The sequence below is a fragment of the Triturus cristatus genome, chromosome 4_1 (genome assembly GCF_964204655.1).
Source record: "Triturus cristatus chromosome 4_1, aTriCri1.1, whole genome shotgun sequence".
Lineage (NCBI taxonomy): Eukaryota > Metazoa > Chordata > Amphibia > Caudata > Salamandridae > Triturus > Triturus cristatus.
Window position 1 is genome coordinate 1,344,374,753 of NC_140585.1, and position 23,979 is coordinate 1,344,398,731.

At 44.1% G+C, this 23,979-nt stretch overlaps 1 protein-coding gene across 5 annotated transcripts in view; it reads right to left on the reverse strand.

Moving 5' to 3' along the window:
* The window catches only part of LOC146856651 (zinc finger protein 540-like), a 330,854-nt gene that overhangs the window by 210,035 nt on the left and 96,840 nt on the right, over positions 1–23,979 (reverse strand). For all 5 annotated transcript variants that reach the window (XR_014981542.1, XM_085654832.1, XM_085654833.1 and 2 more), the window contains one exon: positions 3,517–3,603. Coding sequence is in view for 3 of the 5 variants with exons in the window: in XM_085654832.1 (XP_085510958.1) it covers positions 3,517–3,603 (87 nt within the window). In the remaining 2 variants the exon portion in view is untranslated. The remainder of the gene's footprint in view (positions 1–3,516; positions 3,604–23,979) is intronic.

Below are 23,979 nucleotides of genomic sequence, written 5' to 3' on the forward strand. Positions count from 1 at the left end.
CCTTGAAGCAGCCAAACATCTCTGGCAGGCTACAACGGCTAGGATTTATGGTGGGGGATAAAAACAGAAAATTACTTTATTGGCTGTTTTACCATGAACAGGCCGACAGGATAGTTCCTGAGATCCTCGATGACACTGGTCAGCGTCAGCAGTCCCTTTCTGCGAAAAGCCCAAACTTTTGCTCAGTATTATCAATTATCAAACACTATACGCCAAGCCAGTGGATAGGGACACGATTGCACCCCTGCCCTTCCTCAACTCGATTCCTCTTCCTCGATTGCCTCTTCATGATGCTCGCCTGCTGGACAAGCCTTTAACGGCAGATGAGTTCGGAGAAGCACTGTGCGGAATGGCGCTAGACAAAATGCTGGGTCTGATGGCTTCCCCACGTTCAGGGAAGCGCATATCCCTTACCTTTTATTGCTGCATAAGGAGGCCTGTCAGGTTGGGTCTTTCCCGTGAGAGTTAGTTTCGGCCACCATAGTAGTAATACCGAAGACGCAGCCCCCTCCACTTCATGTGGCAGATTACTGCCCGATATCACTCCTTAACTGCGAAGTCAAAATTTTTCCGCCAATGCAGGTCCTGCCTGGACTGGTGCAGCCAGAACAATGCGGCTTCATGCTATCCCGGGACACGAGACACTGCATCCGCAGGCTGCACGTGGACCTGGTCCACCATCATCAACTGCCTTCCGACCTAGACCTGCTCCTTATTGACTCTGAGAAGGCTTTCCACATGGTGGACTGGGATTACCTCCACTCAGTGTTGGCGTGCATCGGCTTAGGACTGCAATTCCGAAGCATGGCCAGGCTTCTTTACTCGAATCCCACTGCTCGAGTTCAGGTGAATGGGGTCCTCTCTGGCACATTTCCCAAACAGCGAGGGACTAGAATGGCGCCCCCCTGTCTCCACTCCCCTTCGGCTTGGCAATAGAGGCTCTGGCCAAGCTCATCCGTGCAGACCCCCACTACACTGGCTGGGTCTGGGGTAAGGGGCATGAGGACTACATCGAACTGGTCTCCAGATAGAACCCTCAAAGTGGGTGATGGTCCCTTTGGCACCTTTTAGGGACTTCTTCGATTGGCAAAAAGACAAATCCCCTCTGTCAGCTTAGTTTTAAGTATCTGGGCATCCGGGTTGCTTTGCACCCCAAACTCACCTGAGCCCTTAATCTCAAGCCCCTAGTTCAGAAAGCCAAGTCAGATCTTACTAGATGGCATGCCCTCTGCCTTAACGTCCTGGGGCACATCACCCTTGACAAAATGATGATTCTTCAGCAATTTCATTATGACTTTCAAAACTTACCACTCCAATTATGGTTCTCTGCGTTGGACGGTGCGGCTATAACATTCCCGTGATGGGGCTCACGGCCACGCATTGCATTTACACATTGTCAACGAGGCCTCTATGATGGAAGCTTGGACATGACCAACCTGTATCTCTATTACCTGTCTTCCTATCTCCTTGTCCTCCTTGACTGCTTAAAAAGGGGAAGGACTGACCCGGCCTATTGTCTGGAACTTGCACTGCTGGGCTTTTGCCATCTCCAGGCCATGCTCTCATGGGTCTCCGCTTACCCTCTCGATGCCACTGGTGACCCGGGTGCTGTTCCTTGCGCGGAGTGCGGCCCTCCGTCACATTCAGGGGTAAGACACACTTACGCAGCAAACGCCACTCTGGCATGGCACCTGGCTGAAGGAAGTGGCTGAGCTCAGCGGTTTTCACTCCTGGTATCTGATTGGTATTACACAGCTGGATGATGTATGGTAGGGGAAGCATATGCTTTCCTTTCAGGCCCTCCAACAGATGTACAGTCTTACGCGCACCCAGTTCTATAAGTACCTCCATCTCAGACACGCTCTCCAAGCTCATTCCCTCCCTGCCGACGCCCTCTCGGAGGTCAGTCCCCTAGAAGCTAAGTTAATTATGGGACATCTGGGCCGTGGTGGGATTTCTCATATCTATTTCACACTCATTGTCAACTCACCCGGCTCACTGCACCACCTTCGGACTCGATGGGAGGGTTGGATAGGTCCCGTAGAGGTTGAGGATTGGCGAGATGCCCTAATGGCCAACTGTGAGCTCACCACCACCAGCATTAAGCGGGTTTGCGCCACACTTCTGCTTGTCCGTGGCTCAGAACCGATGAAGCTGATTTCTATCACATGGTATGGATCAGTGCAGTGGTCACTCATCACTGGACAAGAGTGACCTGGGAGTTGTCGGAGGTACTGGGATGGTCATTTCCCCTTTCTCCTCTGGTGTGGGTTTGAAGGCATTGGGGGCTCGAGGGCTGAGAAAGCACTGTTGGACCCGTCCATTCTGGTGGCAAAACGGGACATCGCTGCAAGTTGGGTGTCTCCTAGCTTACCCAGCCTGTCAAAATGGAATCAGGATGTGGACTGTTGGGCGTGGCATGAGCATGTAGTCTTTAAAGCTCATGGATGCCCCCAGAAACAAGAGCGGGTGCTGGAGAAATGGCTGGGCCAATTGGCTTAACTAGATGTGGGTTTGTGTCAGTGGCTTCTTTTGTACGTTTGCTGCTCCTTGTATGGCTTGCTTACCTCTCTCCGCAATGTAACTGTGTGCGCCATGTATTATGTTTCGCTAACCAGTAGGGCTAAAATTCAATAAAGTCTATTAAAAAAAAAAAAGATTAATAGGTTATTAACTTAATGATGTTTGAACTTTGTTACACTGATCCTGGGAGCAGATAAAGATGTTTTATTTATATTTAATTTTAATAAATCTGAAACAAGTAGTAATGTTCTCATTAGTTTTAGCTAGCACCACAGAAATCCCAGTCTTTAGTTGTAGTCTGGTTGCATAAATGGTTTTTAAAAAACCCGGCTAGTCTGCCCATTACTAAGAGATAAACAGCTGGACTTTACTATATTGTAATAAATATATAATATAGAATAAATACATTATATACACACAATGTACAAGTCCTCTGATATGTCTTTTAATGATCTCGAGCTCGTATTGCATAGATAAAAGGTCTAACTGAATGTGTTACCTTAATTCACAGTGTTGAATGAATTCATTTGCAGGATATTAGCTTCCGTAAACAAATAAAAACGTTAGACCCAGCATTTCATTTTCATTTGGTGCTGATTAAATAAAAAACATTTCACAATGACTACTGCGCTTTGACCGTCAATAAACTCAGCTCTCAGGCCCATCCCTGATGTAAACATTTACCAATACATTTTTACAAGTGTTTGAAACGAAGTGTAAACACAGAACCCGATCAGCAAAATGTCACACTGCATTTTATGTTCTTTCTTTATAGCTGTCCTAATAAATCTATTCTATAATTTCAACGTATGGAAAACATAAAACATTTTAGAATCCATTTTTAAAATGTCCTTATAACATACTTTTATTTGACTTCTAACACAATTCACAATTTGATCGATGCAGTTAATGAACATCTCACAAAGAAACAAATGATAAATAACTTGTGAATTGTTTTGCAAGTAAACAGCTCATGTTCACAGGCTTTGTTACCTGTGCTTTTGTCCTGGGTTTCCATCATGAATTGGGCTTTCTCTTGGCTTATTCCAACTGACAAATTTGAATGAAAATTGGAATCACCTGTAAAAATGAAGAAAGAAAGACATGTTTACCCTCTGGCACGAGGTAATCTTAGTTTGGATATTCGTTTCTATCGTAAGCCCTTCAAATACAATTAAAGCATTACTTTTTTTTTTAATCAATAAAAGGATTTTTTTCATTTGTGAAAACATAAAACTGTGGAGGGCAAAGTAATTAGAGAAGGCATGAAAAAAAACTTCTCTGCCCATTCCCTTGGTTTTACAGAGCTGGTAATATGGGACCAGAGCTCTCTAAATACCAGTCCTCTTGGTGCAAAGCAAAGACCCACAATCTACATATCCATGAAACAGATACAATCCATTTTGAAACTGCTATCGAAAAAGCCCCAAAATGCTCAATGATTCAAGTAACTCGTAGGGAACTTAATGTAATCTCTTGGGCACGTTTGCAGGCTTCCACGTGCTTGCATTTGGGGAAAATATACAAATTGACAGACTGTGACACTGGCCATTTGACCGCCCACATTAAAGCGGGCAGGTGGTCAAATGGCTAAATCTCTGACGGCCCTTACAAAGTAGGCTCTTCCACTGATGGTCTGCTCGACTCTAAATGAGGTGGGCTGACCTTTCAGTGCACGGAAATGATACTCTGCTGCAGTGCTTAATTTGTAAAATATGAAGTGCAGGTGCTCAAATGTTTATCGGAGGCCACACCTACTTTTCTCTGGCTCCACCCACTTCCTCCACTGGCTCCACCCACATCGTCAACTGGCACTGCTACTGTGTGCAACAATGGAAAATAAGCCAAATCACCCAATATCAAATGAATGTGTTGTATAACGGGAGGGTCAATGGGCACAGAATGATCAACACAAGTGCATTTTGCTATTTGAAATTAAAATTCATGTCACTTTCCTCACTGCCATGATGAGGATGCACTAGTAAACTGAGAGCCGGCTATCATATGTACCCCAATTTGTGACCTAATATGCAGGCTAAGTTGTTGTAAGTAGAGAAATATTAAAGACTATTACAAGAAAGGTTTTTGTGCAGTGCATGGGGAACATTTCCATGTCGTGGTGCTCCCATTGTGGTGATAAGGGAAAGCGAGGCACAGTGAAATACTGGCTTAGCATCACACAATTTTGCCAAGTGGAGAAGCGAGGATGTATCCCTGTTTTGCTACTTTCACTTGTGAAATTTAATTTAGGCATTAGATGGGTGTCTCTTGATTTCTTTAGTTTTAATTCAAAGGTAATGATGCGTCTTTAATTATTTTCCATGATTTGTTTTGCAGAGTTTTATATAGCGCGAACTTGATCCGAATCGGGTATCAGAGCGCTTTACATAGCACCAGTTACGTTACATGAGGATACACTTTCATTTTTTGTTAGGCACGGGGAGATTTGCCCAGAATCACAGGATGTTTTAGCGTCATTACCGAGACTCGAACCCAGTTCACCAGGTCTGAGGTCGAGCTCCCTAGCCATTAGGCCAACTCCTCTCCCCTGTTAAAAGGCATAAAAGTTATTAGTGGTAATGCTTACATTCAAAATATACATCGATAAGTGGAGCTGCACATCGTGCAAACCACACCATATAGATGTTTGTTCAACTTCATGTACACTTCTTTTTATGCGGTGGCTTGTGGCCTTCACAGTGATAATGCACAGTGGTATAATCCAGCCTACAGCCCACAGTTTTGAACAGGGGGCCACTCTCTTTCCCCTGATAAAAAACACTCTCAGGGAGATTAAGCATCACTCCATCTCTTTCATGCTCTAACATAACATCTGTGCTCTGAGCGCCAGGGAGCGAGGCGCAGAATCAGAATAACATTATTTTTCAAAATCAGTGACACCGCGGCTGCCCTCAGAAATTCGGACGGACTCAGTTTATTTTACAAGACCCGGTCCCCGACCAGTCCGTCCAGCATCAGTGTACGATTTTCTGGGAACGAGAAACTCGCAATCTCGCCTCGCATTCATATCATAAACTGAACCAACTGACCCTGATGGACTCTTGGAAGGAAGAGAGAGAGGCCAGAGCCAGTAGGGAATGTTTAGGCAAGGCAGCCAGGGTTACGTGACGTCAGAGCATGCCCGGCGCCGGTACCAAGCCTTTTGTTGAGTGACTGAGACCAGACACCATCACGCAGAAACCAAACCAAACTGTGTTTCGTCGTGGGGAACAGCCCGAGTAGTGAAGAGTCAAGTGAAGCAATTGGTGCGCGGCCGCGTGCCATTTTGGACTACAAGTGCAACAGTGGCTGCCTTGTGGACATGCCGGGCAGGGCCCGCCCCACCCTTGTCTTTACACTACTGCGGCAGGCCCTATCGAAAAATCACATTGGTTAGGACTAGGAGGACGGTTAATGACAAAAGTGTGTATACCACCTTCGACGGCCGGCGGGCCCCGCAGTGGCTACTAGGGCAGACACAGGCACTGGCTGGGCAGGGCTGGCAGTCAGTGAATCTGGATCGCATAATCATATCCAGTTAATCGAATCTTAAATGAGGGGCCGACGGAGGATAGCTGCCCCGCCGGGCCGCCAGTGCCACCCCTACCACCACAGTGATCAAGTGACTGTCGGTCGGGTCGTCACGCCACCCCCCACCCCCACACTCCAAAATGAAATGCAGTGTTGTTTTTTGTGGCAAGGCAATGATGGCATATTGGCATCGCTAGTAGCAGCTACTAGTACAGTACAGTACTACTACTAAGTAGGTTAGTACTTAACTTACCGTTACCGGTGGTGAGTCGGCCGGCAGGGACTCACTCGGGCACACTGACACCGGCTGCATGCACGGCCTTTTTTCTTTTAATAACTGATTAGGCCTGCCTGGTGCTGCTTAATACTACCAGTCAGACACAGTACTCTAGTGGATGTGGCTGATCGATGCCCTCAACGCCACACTGGGTTGTCGTCGGTCGGGCGGGCGCGGCGGGCCGACTCCTGGTGAGCTGCCTGCTGTGCACCTCGGTGGTTATGCTAGGGCGTGGCAATGTGAAATAAATCTGTGCACGTTGCTGCACAGCCCGCCCCAACTCCATCAGAACCAAAATCCAGCCCAAACCAGTGTCCTCCGGCCCGCCCACCACAGGCAAGAGGCTAAGGCCGCCGCGGCGCGCAGTGAGGTGCCGCCATGATTAACACAGTTATATTTACATGAAGAATGATGAATCTCTTCTGGGGGCGGGTCTTAGGGCAGGTTAAGTGTCCCACACGGCAGCACTGTTAACCGCCGGCACCGGCTGACTCACTCGGGAGATGTGATGCGAAAAACACAATGCTGCTGCATGAGAGAGAGGACAGTAGTACAGTAGCAAGCGTACAGTAGTACGTTACATTGAAAAACGTGACGCGCATGGTGAGCCTCGTGCGCAGCAGATGCGTGTAGAGTCAGAGTGTCAGACTGTAGACCCGGCCCTGTCAAGGAAGTGCCGGTGCTAAGCACCGGAAAGCACCGGCACAAATTAAGCCCTGCTCTGCTGCCTTCATGTTGAAATATCGTTTCCACCATACTCTAAACCAAGCCTAGATTTCTCAGATTGAATCTGTGGACTCGCATTACTGTTTCTGAGATTTTTAGATGTTGCTGTTGGACTAGGCTAGTTTTGTGTTCGCTTGACTGTTTAATGTAAGTTTGACTTGATTATGTGCAGCTTTATCATGCTTTGTAACGTATTATGATGCTTTCGTAATATTTGTGTGGCAGAGCAAGTCTTATAGGAAAACATTAGGTCTCCTGTAAGCATCTGTTTATAGTGTATAGTGCGGAGATTCACAAGCTCTGCATACTCGTGCCATCTAGTGTTGGACTCTGACATTACAACTTGTTTTTCTTCAAAGAAGCCTTGAGCCACGCAGCATGTGCTGTGATTTCTAACCCCGGGCGTAGTACTCCGCTTCGCCCACGGAGTGTACGTAGCACTGCCTGCGTCGCGGTTTACGAAGTAGGCGTAGCAGGCAGCGCTACGCACACGCCAGGGCGAAGCAGAGCTGCATGCCGCCTGCCCTCCTTTTAAAATAAGGTAAACTATGATAAAAAAAATAAGATAAAATGCCTTACCTGCAGCGCGGCGTCCCGGGGCTCCCTCTTCCTCGTTGACGGCAACTTCTTTTCACAAATACGCATTCGCGGACGCCTGCGAATGTGCATTTCTCGCAAGAAATGCGCGGGCGTCCGTGCACGCGCATTTGTGAAAAGAAGGTGCCGTCAACAAGGAAGAGGGAGCCCCGGGACGCCGCGCTGCAGGTAAGGCATTTTATCTTATTTTTTTTATCATAGTTTAACTTATTTTAAAAGGAGGGCGGGAGGCGCGTAGTGAGGCTACGCGGAGCGCGCAGATTTGGCCACACTACGCGATGCTCCACGTAGCCCTACTACGCCCAAGGTTAGTGATTTCACCCTTCATCCCCCCTTTCTTATGTGTAGAGTGTGCCCCTTTTTGGAGTGCAGAGAGTACACTTTTAGCTTTGCCATAGCAGGTCTGGATGCAATTGACAAATCTATCTTTTGCAAACGCTATAAAGAGCTGGTTAGTTTTATGGGAGGATTTAGTTTGGTAAATGTAATGTGCTCAGTTAATGTATAAGGTGTGCAACGCCCTTTCTGCTGAGGAAAGAATACAGGCAGCTCAACAGGCTGGTTAATGTAATAAGATAAGCCTAGCTTGGTCATGGAAATTGGATAGGTTCTAAGAACTGTTCTGTTCTCGAGGACCGGAATGAATGATCCTTGAATGGTGAGTGCTTGTACCTCGTTGATGCACCTGAGCAAGGTTATGGGTATTAAAAAGACCACTTTCCATTAGAGAATCTGTAAGCGCAGAGGAGTTGAAAAAGCGGACCCATTAGCCTTGTGAGAACTACACAAGGTTCAACAGTGGGGCTGGGGGTGTTCTAGTGGATATTACCCACAAGTCCCACAATAAATGCCCTGATCACTGCAAACTGCAGTGGGATGAGTGTTTCCTGCTCTGCAGGTTTACCACACTGCGACTAATTGGAGGCATATGTAAGACCTGCCTTCTGAAGGTGTAAAAGGTAATAGAATATATTGTGTACCTTGACTCTGAAAGGGTATAGTGGCTTGCAGAGGCAGTAGTGGATTCATCTCTTTCACTTTACTGCATAGCAGCTGCGTGTAGTGGACCTATGTGCCGCACACAATATATTCTTACACTTCTCAGAAGTTGTCATGTCATGGTATGATGTTCAATTATGTGTTGTGAATTAGATATATGTGATGTGTAGTGGAATTGTGTTGTGGAATTATCTGGTTTGGTGTGGAAATATGTGGTGTGGAATGGATTTGTTCGAGTTGAATAGTGTGGCGTTGAGTGAAATTATGTTGAGGGGAATTATGTGTCATGGTGTGGAGTGTATGTGGATTGTTATGCGGTATAATGGGATCCGGGACTATTTAGAAAGAAGCTGAAAACATAGCTTTTGAATTAAACTGTGCTTGCTCCTGCTTAACCGCTCTGTAGGTGATGCACGTGAACACTCCTTAGAGTTGCTGTGCCGTTAATAATAATAATACAGTGTATTTATGTGGGGTGTATTTATGTGGTATTAAGTAGCGTGTAATAAGGTGGAGCTGAAATATGTGGTGTTGAATGGTATTATGTGGGGTGTAATTATGTTGTGTGGTGTGGAATTGTGTGGCGCTGAATTGTGTGCTGTTGAATTGTGTGGCGTTGTGTTGAATTATGTGGCATTGAATGCTTGTTGTCTATCTACAGCAGTGCTGAGGGAGCAGCCTTTATGGAAGGTGGAATGATGGTGTTTCTTTTTTCTGTCATCTTACCACCCTTAAACGGGCTAAAACAGTGTGAATAACATGCAGCAGTTCTTTCTGCCCCACCTGCAAGAGCGTCCGAGTCTTGAGATGACTGCAGTTTAAGGCGGTTGGATTTATGTCTGCTTAGAAGTTTCAACGTGGGGTCTGCTGGAGGAGTACGACATGGGGATTAAAGGCAGCTTGAGGTCAAGATTGAAAACACATGCACACCTGAATGTTCGGAGAGCTGGCATGAAAACACAAATATGATTTCATTACTCAGCCTCTCTTGTGCTCCACCAAAGCGAAGAAAGAAAGACTACAAGTCCAGACATAGCAATTGCCAAATCTATCTAAAAACAAACTATTGTGTCCTCTCGTGAGGGCGTATTTAGTAAAAGCTTCACAGCTGCAGTCCCGTAAAATGTAAGCAGCCGCACCCAGACCTGTGGAACTTTGCTGATCCTGCAAAACCATTTTTACCTGTATTCATTCCCAGAGAGGTGAAGGTGTTTAACCTTTTTTTCTTCTCTGCGACATTTCCATTGCACTACTTAAGTCTATTGAACTTTTAAAGAAAGTTTTTATATGGAAGATTTTAACTAGCTGTTAATGGGAGATTGATGTTATGCTTGCAGTTAGATGCTAAAGAAACAAGGACAGAAGCCCTCCGAAACGCTGCCCCTGCTGTCTACTCATGCTGCGTGTAACCCCGCCCGCCCCCACCCTCTCTTCTCAGCACTGCATAGGAGACTCGGAAAGGGATGCATTGGAGACTGCTTCGCGATAAATGTGCGCCAATAACATTTTTAAACAATAGAACAAGCAACGATGGGCGTGAGGTCGTGGGAGGACTTCAGCGCGTACAGAGTCAAAAGAAAAAGTACTGCACCAAACCAACCTGCTCTATGTAACAGGGTGAGTCTCCAGAACAACAGCCAAAAGGGGGGCAAATTTGAATTATTCACTACAGGAACCAAAGGAATTTTGAAAGGTAGACAAAGTAACCAATGAAAAGCTGTGGGTGTGGTGAAAGCCCACAGAATAGATAACAGCATGTCGAGAGACAGCGCTCGCTATGCCTAGGCTCAAACTAAAATGCAATAGGTCTCGCATTTGTGAGAGTTAGAGCTTTTGTTGTTGTAAATGGCAATTTGCTTTTTTATGCAGTTTGGTGTGTAGTGGATGTATGTGCTGTGGAGTGGATGTATGTGGGTTGGATTGCAATTGTTTGTTGTGGAATTCTGTGTGGTGTAACAATCCCAATGAAAACAAAACAAGCAAGACCGGAGGGGTGGGGGCGAAGCGATCAGCAACATGGAAAGTGGTGGGTGGGAGAGGAAAGCAACAACCTATGTAAAAAAAATTGCACTTCAATTAAATAGCACTTTTTTGAAGGTGCAAGCGAATGGACGCCAATTAAATGTAATGAATCTGTGCCTGGTCCCTGCCCCAGAGAAAGGGATGGAAGTGTCACATGGGATCTGGTGGCCATTTAGGATGCATTAAAGCAGAATGACAGAGATTCCAACAGAGGGCTAAGCAATGGGCAGGTTGCCAGCCCTATATTATATACAATAGAGGTAAGCCCTCATATTCTGATAAGTTAGTAATTAATATAGGCCACACTCCCAGAACTGCCAACTTTGAACTGAGGATCAGATTGATTCCCGGCATCTGCTGAATATCCTGTGATTGTGGAGAAATCACGTATTCTCCCAGGGCTTACTCAGATTATTATCCTGCTTACGGTGATAACACCAGTAAAGTTGAGAGTAGTAATAATAACGTGCTATTAAACGTGCAGAGTACCGAAATAGCTTTTAGTGAGCCGCTATTTACAAGGAGATAAAATATCCCTGATCTTCAATAAGTATTTTGCTGTAAATGTCTGCTCTAAGCAAACACGTTTAAAGCTAAAGCCTGCCTGCTAATCTACCTTTCCGTATATAAAGTGAAGGATTAGCGCATTATTTCGTCCAGCAGCATGGCGCCTAGTGCCGGTATATTAAATGGGAAAGGTGGCGCTCTGGTTTGGTATGTTGTCCTGTGTAATGTTAAAAAACACGAAACGAGGTGGGGACTGAAGCGGCCGAGGTTTGGAATACAAAGTAAAAGCTGCGCAAACTAAACTACCGGACATGTGTGAGGGTCGCTGGCGCACTGTGTGATTCTTGCAGGCGAGAACTGTCTAGGCCTAATTGTGGTGCGTGGAGTGTTTGGAAAGATGGCAGACGACCTGGGCGAGCAGTGATGGCAGGAGGGGCCGCAGCCACTGGCGAGGAAGCATAAGGTATTCGAAAAATGCTGTGGTGCGAGGCACGTGCAGTCCAGCATTTTCTGTAAAAGTCAGACTTCTCTCCCTGCAGGTATTAGTGTTGAGATCGCGTTTACTTAACAAACGGCTGGTAAACAGATACTGCTATCAAGAACGCAGTGAACAGAACAAAAACATTATATGAATTTGAAGATAGGCAGTATTTGCCTACTTTCATGTTGTAGTTGACTTACTGGATAAACCGTTTGCTTAACTATGAATTGTGTGGCAAGTTACAACAAGGTACAATTTCCATTGTGTAATGAAAAATACTTGACTGACAGTGCTACAAAAAAAGATGAGACGTTAACTTAACACCTTATGGTCCTGGGGGAAATCACATAATCTCTCTGTTACCAAAAAAAGATAAAATCTGAAAAATGTATGAACTGCATCTATCTGTATCGAAAAAGTACACCGGGGGATGTTATAGTGTAACACACAAGTTATGCACTGTCACGGGGAGTGGCACACATAAAAGGTGAATCACTGGGCCCATGCTGCATGAGGGATTCCTGATCCAGAGAGAGAAGTGCAGGAGACTTGCACTTTCATATCTATTAATAGATGTTGTTGAACTAAGGCAGACCCCGAAAAGCTTGGGGCCTTATATCCACTCTGGCCACCCCTTGTCATGACCCTTTCACTAAAAGTAAGTAAAAAGATAAAAAGGAAACATGCAAATCAACCAAATAATACAACTGGCACTGCAAGCACCTGTATATTCGCTGAAGTCATTACCACACAAGGTACTGTTGTGTTTTGCAGGTAGAAAAACTAACATTTTCACTTCAAGTCAGGGATCAAATTACACAACTTGAGTCAACAGCAGCCGTTTCCTTCCAGCAGTTTTTGATAAAACTCTTCTTTAAGTAATTTCAAACGTGGCGCCGCCATGGAATGAAAGAAAACAAAACGAGCAAGGTCCGCTGAATGAACATTAGAACGTCCCCATGTGTGCACAGCTCCACCATGACAGGTAAATTGCATTCTCGGACTTGTAGTCCCGCTGTTCAAATGGGATAAACCGAATGCAATAGAGAAAGCTGGTCTGGATGAACCACTATTTCATGGATCTAGGAAACGTGAGCACTACCTGAGCCTCATAGTCAGCGAGGAGTAAATATCAGGTAGGCACAAATACACCGACGAGTGTCTGATAAAAAATGAGCTAGCTAATGAGATTTTAACAAAAAGGGTGCAAATACGCTTACTAGGCCATGCTAGGATATGTAACTACATGGGAGAGGGTATGATAAAAGCCATGTAAGCGTCTGAATCACGAGCCTGCGGTTCATAGATGCAGACTCAGCTTTTAATTAAAAAACACCCATTGCACCGTAACGTATTCAAGACATATTAAGGCATGTTTATAAAATCCTTTGTGGCTCGACAACCCTAAAGTCCTTTAAACAGCCGTTCAACAGCATGTGTAGTTTGTGTACATTAACTCGCTGGTCTAGCCCCAACTAAAACATGCAAACATGCTCGGAGCGCCTGCAACGTAATCCCTCTCCCTACATTTAACAAGCATTGGCATAGCCAATAGGTCTCGCCTTTGGGACCTTATAAGTGTTTAGCCATGCAACAGTTGCGTAACTAAATACTTATAAGGTCCCAAAAGCAGAACCTATTGGCTATGCAAAGCGGCCGTGCGGCAGCGAAAGTCAAAGTAATCGCGGTAAAACGCGGCGCGCGCGCCCGCGCACATGCACTGTAGCTTTAGGCTGGCCTGGTAGCACTTTTTGGAGCCCTCTCAATAAGTCTCGCCAGACCAGCGCATGCGCTGGGTCAGGCGAGAGCTAAAAATACAACTGTGACACAAGGAAGCTAGCTGCAGTACAAAAAGTGGAAACGTGGTGTTATAAATCGATGGCACTTTTTCCATATCATCAAATTTATCATCGAACATTCATGCTCTCCGGATTTCAGCTTGTCAATTGCTTCATGCCTGTGACCCAGACGGGATGTTATGAGCACAAGAGCAGATTTATTTGCGGCTCCGGGAAGACTCATGCAGTGACACTTTCTAACACCGAATAGCGAATAGTACATTTCCCCGGAACCCAAGGTTACTTGTTAATCCAGTGGTTTTTGTTGGTTTATAGTGTGGGGAGGGCAGCGCGAAACCTGAGCTAGTCTGCAGCGACAGTCAGAAAGCAACTATTAAAACAAGGGTTAACGGCACGCCGCGTCTGTCGGTCCAGAGCTTCATTCCTGTAATTGGAGACATTATTTCCTTGGCGCACCTGACAGACCTGACATACTGCAGCTCTGGAGTTAAAAGGGGGAGAAACTAGAGAGCAGGCCGGCCCGGCGCAGGCGAGTTCAGCGCACTCACATCCCCTGGCTCCTGCATGGCGGCAGTGTCAAGAAAGAAACCTTTTAACGGAGCGCGCTCCTTCCCCGGCGACTGTGGACATGGGCATGCAAACGTAGATCACGAGTTATGATTAGGCATGGCTAGCTCAGACATTCATCCTTGCGAGGTCGATAAGCGGAAAACTCCTAGATTGATTACCAGTAATGGCCCTTCTCACTGTGTTAGTCGCCTGATATATTGTTGCAACTTGTAATACATGTAAGAGGGAGGTGTTCAAGGATATTTTTAATTTATCTTTGCCGCTAAAGAAAACAAGCATTGAAAATGCAATTGGTCTTGCCTTTGATTAAGTTAAAGCCATTTGCTTTGCTAATGGTATTATATAGCAAAGCAAATGGCTTTAACTTAATAAAAGGCGAGATCTATTGCATTTTTAATGCTTGTTTAGAAAAGGTAAGAAGAAGTTGGCAGCATTTCAAGGACAGATAAACTAGAAGACATTTTTTAAGTTTATTATTTTTTTATTAGGGTTGTTCATTTGTACTGGTCTGTTTTGTAATATATAAACTAACAAAAATGCTTATAACACAATTTTTATTATAACTTCCCAACATGCTGCACAGCAGCCACAATGCTCTACAAAATATCTTAAATACATTGGAAAAGCCAATATCTCTGGCTAAAGCACTTATAAGGTCCCAAAGGCAAGACCTATTGGCTATGACAATGCTTGTTGCTTCTTATCAGCGCTAGGACACCTGTGCACTTAATACACCTGGTAACATACCGTAACTTACACACCCTACTAAGGGTAAACAGATGATAAGATGTACTCTGACTGCTTAAAACGGCACCAATTAAAGTTACTTCTAATCTACTGCAGATCATATGCCAAAAATTGATCTCATCTTGGAATCATCTAAGTTGGGGTACAACTCAGGACAGAACATTATGGTCAAGTCCTTTGGTTGGACGTTGGCCTCCTCCCTCTCACTTACAGCAAAACGCAGCAATCGGCCAACTTCCATCCCCACCAGTTTAGGAAGATCCAACGTCTTCTCCCCACCAGACAATTAAGATCTGCAGCTCACACACTGGTCATTTCGAGAATAGTCACAGAAAATGCCATTCTAGCACGTCTTCACTATGCAATGCTCTCACAATATCCCAAAGTTGGTCCTTGTATTCACAATAATAAATCCTTAGCTCGCCTTTTCTACCCAGAACCCTCTATTCTGCCACTTCCAAAAATGGCAGAAACCTTCCTCGGCTGTACAGACCAGGTAGCCCACCCTAGGGGGGCGGGGCTAGCCTTCTAGGGATTGTACGCCTTTAGACTAATTTTCCTGCCTGCCTTGGGGCAAATGTGCCTGGGGGCAGGGGGAGGGTGGCTTCCTTCTTAGGAAGTCAGCCTGAGTGCATATCAGAGACGGTGCATGCTTTGAAGCTCACCACGTTGATGTGCCTATTCACTAGCCATCCCGTCAGGGAAGGAGGTGCTACCTCCTGCCAATCAGTATGAACACTTCCAGGAGTCAGAGTCCCATCTTGGAGGTAGCAGCTGCAGGCTGCCAGTCAGGGCACAGGAAAAGCTGGGGCAACCAGGTGGGCAACATCTGAGGTAGCCAACTGGGTGCATGCCACATCAACCCTGACTTCAGAATCATGTCAGGGGTGAGAAGGAACGTTGTTTGATACAAAACATGACCATATTCGGCATTAGCATAACAGAGCTGGCAACACTGGGGGTGCCCGGGTGCCAGTCTATATTATCCTATGAACCACTGATCACTTATAGTAACCCTTAATGGAAAGAGGCTACTATGGGGACATATAAACTTGCACTTATGTATCTATACCTTTAATATAATACAACTTGCCTTTTGGGTTCAGAAAGCCTGCTTTATGGGTGACTGACATATATTAAAAGATAGTGCTTTTACCTTGACACTCACGTTGAGGGCAAAGTTGAGTTGGAGCAGTTTGCACTGTTCCTGCAGTCTGACATCTGTTTACTTGGGCCACAAACAGTGCTTCAGGCCCCCGTGACCCATTAACTCCCATGCCCTGGGTACCCTTGGTAACATTTACTAAGGACTTATAAGAAGGTTAAAGGCCTTGCCAATTGGGAGTACCAATTTGCTTACATTGTGTTTTAGGGAGACAGCACTGGTACCTGGCCAGCATGCTGCAGTGAACTTTCAGAGTCATAACCTTCTGCGCTGGGGCAAAAAGGAGTGGGCGTGACCATACAAACAGGGCATTTTCCTACCCCACCCTCAGTAGATGTTCTGATACAAGATGCATTTCGTAGTGGATTTTCCGGAGCCAAATCTTTTGCGTTGAAGTGTCTACCCCCCTGCTCCTATATGTAATACATGGTTGCCATTTCTGTATTGTAGGACACCAGCATGGACAAGCCTTGTGGGCTGGGTGGGTGTCCATCAGCTACAGGCAGTTGCTGTGTCATTATATAAACCACACTAACCCCAGCAGTTAACCGGAGGAAGGAACAAGTGGCACAGGGCGCTAGGAGCAGGCCAGCCTCCAAAACAAAATGTTCAAAACAAACGGGGCCGCTCCCAGGAAAGTGACCGAAGGAGCTCAGAAAAAAGTTGTGAGTGTGGACATCTCAAAAAAAGTGAAGGACTGAACTCACACACCACCTGGTGTCATGCTTCATCATTGGCAGTCCCCGCCCTCTAAAAACTCGGTTTGATAGAGGGCGGGCATACACCTGACGACAGGGATGCACTTCTAAACTAAGTGGGGACCTGTGAGGAGTGAGTGAAGTTTAAAAACCATTACAGTCGTAAAATTAATTTTAATAAGGAAGGCGACTGTATGGTATTAAAAAGGTGGACGGTGACGTGGGGAAATGTATTGTCCCCTTGCTGGAGCAGAGTTTTCAGTTTGAAAATTCTGGGGCTTTTGAAGCTCTGGCATGTCTATTCGTTGTATTAATTTATTAATAATTAATAATTAATTATTTGTCTTGTGCAAGTGCGTTTATATTAATCAATCCGTTTGTCCTAACAAGAGAGAGTTACACGTGAGTGTGCATAAATGTGCTGTTTTAGAAAATAAAGTGCATGTTTTCATGTTTAAACGTTGCTATGTGCTGTTTATTTTTGAGCACAAAACGCTTTCTGAATTAATGCTTTTCTATGTTGCAAGTGCTAGATAAATGCATACACATAAGGGTATTAGTGGGGTTAACACTGTTTAATCACTATGCTGTGGTAACGTTGTTTTGTCTCTTTTAATTAAGATGGTCTATTGAGGCCTATGTTGGCCTAAGAAAAGATGGCCGAATTGTGAGCCTGGCTGTGATTTAAATATGAAAACTGTGACGAGGGAGACCCCTGCTGGAAATGGTCCTGAAGCTAACTGACCATGGTCCTTGCTTGAAAAACTTTCCATGAGGACAGCAGCAGTTTTTGGGAGATCTCCAAGTGAAGTGAAAGTGTCCTTGGCAGCCTTGGGAAACAAAGGAGCCTTAGAGAGAAGCTCTGAACTGTGGCTCGATAGCCGAGGAGAAGCAGGATTATTATGATACATGTTTTATTTTCTTGGTTCCTGTTCCGTAGTCTTCATTATGTGTACTTTTCCTGAGCGGAGATTCTCAAATGTAGCGATGTTACATCCTTTCCTTCTCGCTCTGCTCAGCAAGTCCGGCGGACATTATAGTTTTTTTCTATGTTCCCAATGTATCTTTCTATTGTTTAGAAACTATAAGAGATGTTAGCCTAGAGAGGGTCTTTGCCACTTTCCATTTTGCCTTTGCCGCGTACCGAATCTGCGTTGCTGAGGATTGATGCTGAAGGGACTTCGTCTTGAGAGACATTTACCGAGAGACTTGTCCTGACCCGTTCTGACATTTAGCTAGAATAGGTAACTATGAGAAATGATTTACTCTGATTGATTTCCTTGACTAATTTAGATAAAGCAATATAATTTTAAACATGGTGTTGGATATTCTTTCTTGCCAATTATTGGGTTTGTGTTATTGATTATTGTTGTATATATTGTATAGATTATGCTTAGGGACAGTCACAAAAACCAGGTCTTATCGACCTCGGTATAGATGCAGGGTGTTTAGGAGTGTTTCCTTCCACAGGTTTATTGGTGGTAGAGTATTTGAGCGTATGTTAGTGAAATGGGCCCTAGCGTATGATGTATGCATGTGCGTGTAACTGTGGGATTACTCTATCCGTGGTAGTGGGAATATTGTACACACCCTGATCTCTATCAATTTCCTGGTAGCAGAGATTGATGGTTTTTGATGATTGTCTTGATTAGATAAGATTATTTTTATTGATTATTGGTTCATGTTGGTATATGTACTAATACTATATGTTGGAGTCGTAATGTTGAGTTATATGTAGTGCTTCTGGAACTTGGAAGCTGTAGCAGTTCCGTAGTAGGGCAGAGGGAAGTATATGCTGCTCTCGGGAAAGACGGAATTGTAGGGAATAACGTGTGACAATTTAAGTTGCGCGTCACATTGTCTGGGTTCGGAATTAGTGACATCGTCGTATGTTACTATTAGATATTTCTGGTATATGTGGAGTGTGTATGATAGTGAAGGTTATCTGTGAAACTCTGGTCTTAAGTCCCAGGGATCCGTAAGGATTTCCGTTAAAGCTTATCGCGGGAGGAGTAATAGGTATTCTCTGAACTTATTTGAAGAACTGGGCAAAGAAAGCTTGCTTAGTTAATGTGTGTTATATTTCTGTAGTGGAGCAGATTGTCTGTTCTCGGGAAGCAGGATTCTGTGCGTATATACTATATTTCCTTTGTATGAATGTGCGTGAATGTTTGTACATTTAGTTTATTGTAAGACTCTTTGGACAAGTCCTAGAGGAAACAGTTAATGAATGTATGTTAGTAGGGCAGAGTAGAAGAAGTGCTACTGTGTCAATGAAAGGTTTCTTATGAAATAGACTCTCTTTTACTATTCTGTGGTTAGCGAAGCAGACAATGGAGATGTTTTTATGTTGTAACTAATAGATTTTGTAGAAATTTTGACACGAAGTCTACTGAAAAGATTTTGTAAAGGAGGGGTAGACGAGTGACAGAAGACAGAGCAGAAGCTGCAGTCAGCGACTGTTGACGTCAGAAAGACCGCGCTCTGATTGGATGGTAGATCAGAATAGTGCTCGCGCTAGGATTGGTGCGTTAGTGTGAGCCGCGCAAGGATTGGAAGGGCTATTTAGTGACGTAGACGTTCCAGGATTGGTGCGTTAGTGTGAGTCGCGCTGCAATTGGTTGAAAAATCGTATTGTATATTTATAATACGGAAAGAGTAGAGAGTTCTTTGTAAACGCTAAAATGTATTACCAAGAAGAGAAAAAGAAGGAGACATTTTTTGGTAAAATTAAAAAGTGGTTTAGCAAGGATAAAGATGTTAAAACAAGAGAGGGTGAGTTGTTACCTCCACCGAAAACACCTGCATCCTTCATGGCTGCAAGACATGGGTTTCATACCTGTATATGGTTGGAGAATTGGGTTAGGTATACTAAAGAAGATGGTGTTCTAGCATTTCCAGAACATGGTTCATTTAATCTGGCCGTGTTGAGAAATTTACGGGAAAAGATGCTATGTCTTGACCCGAAACCGAGACCTACACAGTTCGAGGCTTTAGTGGAATGGGAAGAAGAAGTACATGAGAGAGAAAAACAAAGATCTGGAGGGTACTATAGGTATATGTTTGGGAGGAGACATGATCGTGAGACTCATCATGATCGAATGAAAAGGTGGCGAGATGTTAGTATGTCAGAGGGATTATATCCGATGAGGACAGTTGAAGGAGGAGCAGAAAGGGTTCCTGAGTCAGAAATAAGAAAATATGGAGTTAATGAGTATGAGGATGAGGTCTTGAATGACATGATTTACAAAAGACCACCTCCATATAGACCAGAACCGGACAAAAGTACACCAGTTGTTTCTCCGATAAGAGATACAGTTTGTGTTAGTGAGACGGAAAATGAGACGCCTGAGGTAAGGAGTGATCATTACCTTGATGAGAATGCCAGACAATTAGCCATAACTACAACAGAGTTGACAGAGAAGATTAGGGAGTTAACGAAGAATCTAGAAGCTGTTACAGTGCCTGTAACAATAGGTCCAGTTATGCCTGTGTTTGACAAACAGAGAGCAGGTGAGAATGGACTGGTGATTCCATATGTTGGGAATAATCTGACAAATTCAGTTGGTCCTTCAGGAGATTCAGGCAAAAGAGCAGAAAGAAGAGACCTGAGACAATCAAGACATGACACATGTAGTGAAATATTGGATGCTAGTGAAGCTAGTTGTTCAGGGATGCCAATTTTAGAACCGCAAAAGAGAGTGGTTCCAGTGAGAAAAACTGCTGAAATAACAGTTGATGATTTGAATGATTGGATGAAGGTTCTACAGAAAAAGGATAAAGATTCACAAGTAATTGATGTAGCTAAGTTACGTGTAGAACTAGAAGAGCTTGTCACAGGAACAGTTCCAACAGAGATTCTGAAGAGTCATCATGATGGTGAACTAATGTTTATGTGCAAAAGTGTTACCTGGAGAGCAAGAAATACACATGACAGGCTAAGAGCAATAGCAAATGAACAGAGAGTTGACATTGATAAAGTAAAAGCTTTACAAAGAACTTACAGGATGGATTTTACAGAGAAGGATATTGAAAATTTGAATGCTACTGGTAGAACAGGACAGATTAAGGAAATGGTAGCATTATTGCGAAGATGGGGTGATGTAGAATGTGGAAGGATAGGTGGTACAAGAAAAGAGATGAGGCTGAAGATAGAACAACTTATTCAGCATTTCCAGTGAGAGAAAAGGAGAAACCAGTGGATAATTATCCTATGAGAGAAATACCTGGAGGAGGATATGTACATGTTCCATGGACTAGACAGGATATTTTATCATTCACGAATGATTTCCCTCGATTGAGAGAAAAGCCTGTCGAGTGGTATAGGCAGGTAGATAGATTTGTGAAATTGTCAAAAGTGCTGTGGGTTGACCTGAATAGTCTGTTTGATATAATTGTTCCAGCAGACTTGTGGACTGAGTGTAAAATAGTTGTGAGTTGGCCTACTGAGGAATATCCAAGAGACCCAAGAACAGGGGCACCAGATCCAGAGGTAATGAGGAAGTATGATCAGGTGATGGTATATCTGAAGAGTAAAGTACCTGCAAAAGAGACAGACTAGGTAAAGATAGATCGAACACAACAGGAAGCGAAAGAATCAGTTCATGCTTTTTACGAGAGGCTGATACTGGCATTTAAACAATTCAGTGGAGATGAACACCTGGGTGACAAAGATTTGAGTCATTTTGTATACAGATTTGTATATGGCCTTAGACCTGAAATTGGTGAGAGAATTCGTGAGCACACAGTGGATTGGCAGAGTAAGAAAGTAGATGAGATCCTGAGGCATGCAAAATACTTCAGTGATGAAATTGAAGCAAAACAAAGAAAGCTGAGAGACACAGTGAAAAGGACAGTTTGGGATTTTACTGGAGAGGATGTGGGATTGATGAATAATGTAGATCCAGTGAAAATTGCAGTAAAAGAGGGAATTACATATCCTAACATTCCTCAATACAAAATGACACCAGAAATAATTGAAGGGATAACTCCTATAATTGAGAAAATGATTCAGCAAGGAGTCCTGAGAGAACTACTGAGTAGTCCGTGTAATTCACCGATAATGGGACTAAAAAAGCCCAATGGGAAATTTAGGATCGTACAGGATTTGAGAAAAGTTAATCAAATTGTGGTGTCATGTTGTCATATTGTGCCAAATCCATCAGTGATCCTGTATCAAATTCCACATGATGCTGAGTGGTATACAGTGATTGATTTGTGTCATGCGTTCTTTTCAATTCCATTGCATCATGATAGCCAGCCGATTTTTGCATTTAGGTTTGGCCAGCGTATCTTAGCATGGTGTCGAATCCCACAGGGATATACGGAGAGTCCTTCGATATTCAATCAGTTATTGAAGAAATCGTTGGAAAGTTTGATCATGCCCGAGAGTTCAGTGTTAGTGCAGTACATTGATGACCTATTGGTGGCATCAAAGACACGTGAAGCTTGTGAAGTAGATACCATAGCTTTACTGAATCATCTGGCAGATGGAGGGTTAAAGGTATCTCCAGCCAAATTACAGTTTTGCAAGAAAGAGGTGCATTATCTTGGACACAATATTGAAAAGGGTCTGAGAAAAGTGACTACTGACAGGATCAGAATAATCAGAGAAATGAAAGCTCCAAAAACCCAGAGAGAAGTGAGAATGTTCCTGGGTATGGTGGGTTATTGTCGTCAGTGGATAATTAATTTTTCCTTGATAGCAAAGCCACTGATTAAACAGACAAAAAGTGAAATGACGGATCCATTGGATCTAGATGCAGAACAAATGGCAGCATTTGAAGAGCTTAAAAGTAAAATGTGTGAGGCTCCAGCTTTGGGTATGCCTGACTATGAAAAAGAATTTGAGCTGTACTGCAGTGAAAGAAATGGATGTGCACTTTCAGTGTTAATTCAGAAACATGGATTACTGAGAAGGCCTATTGCGTACTTCTCATCGACACTTGACCCTGTAGCTGTGGGTTTACCAGGGTGTCTGAAATCTGTGACTGCAACATGCAGGAGTCTGGAACAGAGTGAGGGAATCATAATGGGATATCCTGTAAGGGTATTCGTACCTCACAATGTGGCAATTCTTTTGACAAGAAGCAGGACTCAGTACATGTCACATAGTCGATTGACTAAATATGAAAAAGTGATTCTGGGAGCATCAAATGTGACGCTTGAGAGATGTGTGAATGTGAATCCAGCGACACTTTTACCAGATATTGAAAATGTGGGTGTGAAGATGGAAGATGATCATGATTGTTTGGATGTGCTTGAGTACTGTACAAAACCAAGACCAGACATAAGGGATCTACCCTTGAATGAGAGTGATCATGTGTTGTTTGTGGATGGATCATGCCTGAGAAATGATGATGGTGTGCTATGTGCAGCATATGCGGTATGCAAAGTTTCAGAGGTCATGGAAGCATCACCATTGAAAGGAGTGAAATCTGCGCAAGTTGCTGAATTGATAGCATTGACAAAAGCTTGCGAAATTGGGAAAGATTTGAGGACGACTGTATTGACTGATAGTCAGTATGGATTTGGAGTGGTGCATGATTTTGGCCAACTTTGGCTACAAAGAGGTTTCTTGACATCGAGTGGAACTCCGATAAAGAATGCTGAAATGATTGGTAAATTGCTTGAGGCGATACAGCTGCCTAAGGAGTTAGCAGTTGTAAAATGTGATGCCCATGGACTAGGGGAGGATTTTATAACGGTCGGAAACCGTTATGCCAACGATGTTGCGCAGTATTGTGCCAAAACAAATCAGTCCATCAACAGGGACAGAGAAGGGGAAATGTCTTTACTCTCTGTGATGTTTACTAATGTCTTAGAGACCTGGGATGAAGTGAAACAGTTGCAAGATGAGGCAGGAGAGGAAGAGAAAAAAGATTGGATTAAGGCAGGATGTGCTCCAAGAGAAACAGACCATGTTTGGGTCTACAGAGATGGCAGACCAGTGATGCCCAACTCCATCTTGTCGTCAATGGCAAGGATGTATCATGGCCAGGGACATTTGGGGAGGGACGCGATGGTTAGGTCGTTCAAGCAAACCTGGTACAATGCAAAGTTCAGGACAATTGCAGAGAGCATCTGTCAAAGGTGTTTGATTTGTCAGCAATTTAACACTGGGAAAAAGACAGTGGTGAGTCTGGGAACAATAGGCAGAGAAGGAGGTCCTTTTACAAGAATGCAGATTGATTTCATTGAAATGCCCCAAGTGAACAGACTGAGGTATGTTCTAGTGGTAGTTTGTTTGTTTTCAAGATGGGTTGAGGCTTATCCGACTAGGAGAAATGATGGAGTAACAGTGGCAAAATTACTGTTAAGGGAGTTGATTCCTAGGT